Raw genomic sequence first — 6,000 nt, 5'->3', positions numbered from 1 at the left:
TGACTGTATTGTGATGTTAGTATATATTTGATTGTATGTATCTGTATCATGAATCAATTTAAGTGGACCCCGACTTAAACACGTTGAAAAACGTATTCGGGTGTTACCATTTAGTGGTCAATTGTACGGAATATGTACTTCACTGTGCAATCTACTAATAAAAGTTTCAATCAATATATATATATATATATATATATATATATATATATATATATATATATATATATATATATATATATATATATATATATATATATATATATATATATATATATATATATATATATATATATATATATATATATATATATATATATAAATGTGTACACTGCGGTGTGTAACCTGTGGACAGCAGCACCAGGCTGCCGTGAGCGTGATGAGCCACGGAGCCAAGTAGAGGAAGAAAGCGGGGACGTCACATAGATGCAAGCAGCAGTAGCTGCCTTCGCCGCTAATCACACAACATTACCTAGTAGCCGCGACAAGCTAACCTTGCCGTGCTCTACATGCTTCACCTTTGATACATCATCTTCCATCTGAATCGGCACATTTGCATTCAACAACATTGATTCAACAATTTTGGAGCACGGGGAATATTTTTTTTTTTTTTACCGTCCCAAATATCAATTTGTTCCCCTCCTCTCGCATCGAACAACAGTCTGACTTGGCTAGCGTCAGGCTAGGCAGCTAGCTAGCTAGCTACTCGTATCGCTAACGGTGGTTAGCTAGCTAGCGAGCTGCGGTAACTTGCGTCATGGACGAATTACTAGTGGAAGTAAGGGGGACAAGTGGTGCCTTTTATAAGGTAAGTTGGCGATTTTTTTTATTTATTTTTTGCAAGTCGGTCGATACACGGTTGCACACATGTCTAGTTATCTGCCGTGGAATGGCCCCGTTGTAGTAGCATTGTGGTACCTGTTCGGTGTCTTGGGGCCTGCGTGCCGCTTTTACACCCGGACAGAAAAGCTGTAAACAAAGCTAAGACTTGTCTTTGCTGACAGTAAAACGCTCTCTTTTCTGTACCAATGCAATGATATTATTAATATTGATGTTGGTTGTTAGGTGGCACACAATGTAATTCAATATCAGTGCAGCAGTCGTCGATTATTAGGCATTCATTTGTAATGTTACCGGTTAAAATAGGTTTTTTTCCCCCCTCACTATTTTTCTATTAAGAATCATCAGTTTATTTGTCCAATGGTTGCCATTTTTTAAAGATTTTACGAGGTTGCCAGGGTGTTTGGTTTAAAGTAGCACCTGCCAATAAGGTGACAGCTACATGAGTTTTGATTGATTGATTGATACTTTATTAGTAGGTTTCAGATATATACTATCATCATAATACAGTCATCACACAAGATAATCATCAGGGTATGTACATTGAATTATTTACATTATTTCCAATCCGGGGTGTGGAGGGGGGGTTAGGTTTGGTTGTTATCAGTCATCAACAATTGAGAACAGAGAAATGGATATTGAAACAGTGTAGGTCTGACTTGGTAGGATATGTACAGCAAGTAGTGGACATATATATAGAGAGAGAGCGAGAGAGAGAGAGATCAGAAGGCATAAGAAAAAGTATCTTCATTTGATTGTTTACATTTGATTATTAACAATCCAGGGAGGGTGTTAGTTTAGGGTTGAAGTTGCCTGGAGGTGTACTTTTATTGCGGTTTTGAAGGAGGATAGAGATGCCCTTTCTTTTTTACCTGTTGGGAGCAAATTCCACATTGATGGCATAGAAAGAGAATGAGTTAAGACCTTTGTTAGATCGGAATCTAGGTTTAATGTGGTTAGGATGAATTTGACCGACGTACAACTGTTTAAAATTAATTTATATAAGAGTGTAACAGCAGAGGTGGGTAGAGTAGCCAGAAATTGTACTCAAGTAAGAGGACTGTTACTTTAGAGATTTATTACTCAAATAAAAGTAAGGAGTAGTCACCCAAATATTTACTTGAGTAAAAGTAAAACGTATGTTGTGAAAAAACTACTCAAGTACTGAGTAACTGATGAGTAACCTGTTCGTTTAATGATGACGGCAACAAATAATGCACACAAACATAAAAAAGGCAATGAGCAAATTCAGAGCCAGGAATATCTCTTAAGCAGCTGAAACAATAATATATATTCAATAATAATACTTTAAAATAAAAAACAATTAAGGCAAATTGAGCCACAATAACTTAACAGCACCATAGGCTCAGTAGGCATTGATTGATTGATTGAAACTTGTATTAGTAGATTGCACAGTACAGTGCATATTCCGTACAATTGACCACTAAATGGTAACACCCCAATAAGTTTGTCAATGTTAATCAATTACTTAATAAATGACCAAGTCGAGGTGATCTACCTCATATATACATATACATACTTTGACACCACGTGTTACCCGTGGCTTATACCGCCACGGGTAAGATGTACCCCCGTGCTTCGGGCAGATGGGGCTCGTAAACGTGGTAAGGCAGCCCATCTAGGAGAAGGAAATCTCCAATCTCAAAACCACCGCTGCCTTGCGGTCAACCCACTCGAGGGTAAGGCTAAGGGAGTAAACCCCGACAGAAAATCAGGAGCCGGAGTCCTGAAGGCGGTTTGACGTTGTAGCGTCATTCCGGCAACTCCTGCGGCGTCGCTGGTGCCAAGTTGTACACTCGTCGCTCCCTCGCTCCCTTGGATCCACCAGCCATGCGGAGAGGGGGGGCTTGCTGCCTGGACAACAGCTTGCCCTCCATAGTTCCATGCCCAGGCCGTGTAGATCCACTGGAGAGGTCCACTTGAGAGGTCACTGCAGCAGATACCGGTTCTAAGCCCATCCGATTGGCGAAAGAAATGGGTGCCAGGGGCCATCTCGCAGTGAGACCCACCTCACTTTTTGGATCTACCCCATCGTCTCCCGAGACGGAAGGATGCCGACGACGATGACACACACATATCATATCATATATATATATATATATATATATATATATATATATATATATATATATATATATATACAGTATATAATTTATATTGATTTATTTAGCCGTTTTTGTTCACATGTTAAAGGTGTTTTAATGAATATACATGGATGTTTAACATATAGATTCCTTTCTTTCATGAAGACAAGAATATAAGTTGGTATAATTCTGATGACTTGCATTGATTGGAATCAGACAGTAGTGCTGATAACGTCCACGTTTTCAAATGGAGGAGAAAAAAAGTTCCTCCTTTCTGTCTAATACCACATGAAAGTGGTTGGTTTTTGGCATCTTATTTGTTCAGCTTCCATATTCGTTTTTATACACTTTACAAGAAATACATTGGCGGCAAACTCCGTAGCTTGCTAGCTTGTTTGCGCTGGCTTTCGGAGACTCTTATTTTGTTAGCGCAGGCGCGATGGAGCGGCACCTTTATTGTGAAGACAGGAACTGTGCGGTCAGTGTTTAGGCTTTTGAGAGAGGTACGGTTGAAATAAAAAAGTATCTTTTTTCCTTCACACTTTTGATTGATTGATTGAAACTTTTATTGGTAGATTGCACAGTACAGTAAATATTCTGTACAATTGACCACTAAATGGTAACACCCCAATAAGTTTTTCAACTTGTTTAAGTCGGGGTCCACGTGTGACAGTCATGTGACTGCCTGGCTCTGTTTGATTGGTCCAATGTCACTAGTGACTGCATCTGATTGGTGAAACAGAGTCAAACGTCACCAGTGACTGCATGTGATTGGTGAAACGCAGGCATGCATAGATCCTACTTTGAAGGTCTGTCTGACAAACCAAAACAAACAAGCGTGTATTAACAGATTGATAAAAATCAGTAGCGAGTAGCGAGCTGAATGTAGATAAATGGAGCAGAGTAAAAGTAGCGTTTCTTCTCTATAAATATACTCAAGTAAAAGTAAATGTATGTTGAATTAAAACTACTCTTAGAAGTACAATTTATCTCAAAAGTTACTCAAGTAGATGTAACGGAGTAAATGTATCGCGTTACTACCCACCTCTGTGTAACAGTGGTCATCCTGCACAGTCCAGCCAGGGTCTACTAATCTGCGCCGTGTTAGAGCTATTTAAGCAGTGCTACTCAATGAGCTAAACACCACTAGCTGTCAAATCATTGTCCAGCACTTCCCTCAAAGGGAAATTTTGCTTATCATTCACAACCCTTGCGAGAGACAAGAACACATGTTTTTTTTTGCATTCAAATTAGTAATAATCTACGGAGCCCCGAAAGCAGACATGGGCAAACTACGGCCCGTGGGCCGATCTACGGCCCGTTGAACGTTTTAATCCGGCCCGCGAAACTTGTCCAAATTATTGGGAAAAAAAAGAAAAACTTTTTTTTTTTTTTTTTTTTTTTTTTTTTTTTTTTTTTTTACAAAAAACTCTTATCAATGTTAAGGCTTCTGCCTCCCGTATGCGTTTTCAGCACTTGACTATCATTAAGGAGGAGCCACCCATTAAATTATATTACTAAATTACATTTCATATTATTATTGTCGGTAAACCTCGTTCGTTTCACCATATCCCTGTAATACCGCATTTCCCCACTACATGGCGCTCATTGACCTTTTTGGACTGTGGGATAGTACTTCCTTCTTCTCTTTAGCTTTGTCCTGTGAGCCCCTCTGTAAAAATGAGCTTATCAAAGCAAAGAAAAGTGGACAGTGAGTGCTGAGTATTTAATGCAGAGTGGACAACGAAATATTTTTTTACTGAAGTTCAATCAAAGGCTGTGTGTACAATGAGCCTTGCTGCCTACTCATGATATGTTACATGTTTGTAGGCCAAATCCTCTCACGTAATGGCTTTTACATGTAATTTATATTATTATACATAAACACTCCATCCATCTGTTCCTGGCCGGCCCCCCTGTCAAATCTTAGAACCCAATGTGGCCCTCCTGGCAAAAAGTTTGCCCACCCCTGCCCTAAAGGGACATGGAGAGAAAAAAATGTTTTGCGAGATCTTGCAATACTTTTTGCGAGATCTCGCAATACTTTTTGTGAGATCTCGCAATACTTTTTGCGAGATCTTGCAAAAGGTTTTTTTCCTATGTCAGTGAACCGGAAATAAAACAGACACAGCGATGGAGAAGCCTACCCATCATCCGTCTCGAGAGGTCTATTGGGACCTCTCGAGACGGATGATGGGTAGGCTCTATTAAGAATCATCGGTTTATTTGTCCAATGGTTGCCATTTTTAAGATTTTGTGAGGTTGCCAGGGCGTTTGGTTTAAAGTAGCACCTGCCAATAAGGTGACAGCTACATGAGTGATGAATTTGACCGATGTACAACTGTTTAAAATTAATTTATATAAGAGTGTAACAGTGGTCATCCTGCACAGTCCAGCCAGGGTCTATTAATCTGCGCCGAGTTAGAGCTATTTGAGCAGTGCTAGTCAATGAGCTAAACACCACTAGCTGTCAAATCATTGTCCAGCACTTCCCTCAAAGGGAAATTTTGCTTATCATTCACAACCCTTGCGAGAGACAAGAACACGTTTTTTTTTTTGCATTCAAAGTAGTAATAATCTACGGAGCCCCTAAAGGGACATGGAGAGAAAAAAATGTTTTGCGAGATCTCGCAATACTTTTTGCGAGATCTCACAAAAGGTTTTTTTCCTATGTCAGTGAACCGGAATTAAAACAGACACAGCGATGGAGGAGCCTACCCATCATCCGTCTCGAGAGGTCTATTGGGACCGCTCTACACGGATGATGAGTAGGCTCTATTAAGAATCATCAGTTTATTTGTCCAATGGTTGCCATTTTTTTTAAGGTTTTGCGAGGTTGCCCGGGCGTTTGGTTTAAAGTAGCACCTGCCAATAAGGTGACAGCTACAGTGAGTGATGAATTTGACTGACGTACAACTGTTTAAAATGAATTTATATAAGAGTGTAACAGTGGTCATCCTGCACAGTCCAGCCAGGGTCTACTAATCTGCGCCGAGTTAGAGCTATTTGAGCACATTTCACCGATGGTGAACCGGAAGTGAAACAGACAAAGCGATGG

The 6,000-nt window shown here is 39.8% G+C and overlaps 1 protein-coding gene across 1 annotated transcript in view; it reads left to right on the top strand.

Moving 5' to 3' along the window:
* The first annotated feature begins 350 nt into the window (after positions 1-350).
* fmr1 (fragile X messenger ribonucleoprotein 1) overlaps positions 351-6,000 on the top strand; it is a 54,472-nt gene continuing 48,822 nt past the window's right edge. The window contains exon 1 of the mRNA XM_062045403.1: positions 351-805. Coding sequence (XP_061901387.1) covers positions 755-805 — 51 coding nt within the window. The 5' untranslated portion in view covers positions 351-754. The remainder of the gene's footprint in view (positions 806-6,000) is intronic.

The sequence above is a fragment of the Entelurus aequoreus genome, linkage group LG04 (assembly GCF_033978785.1).
Source record: "Entelurus aequoreus isolate RoL-2023_Sb linkage group LG04, RoL_Eaeq_v1.1, whole genome shotgun sequence".
Classification (NCBI taxonomy): Eukaryota; Metazoa; Chordata; class Actinopteri; order Syngnathiformes; family Syngnathidae; genus Entelurus; species Entelurus aequoreus.
Note: the sequence above shows the minus strand (reverse complement) of the source record. Positions and strands in the feature narration are given on the sequence as shown.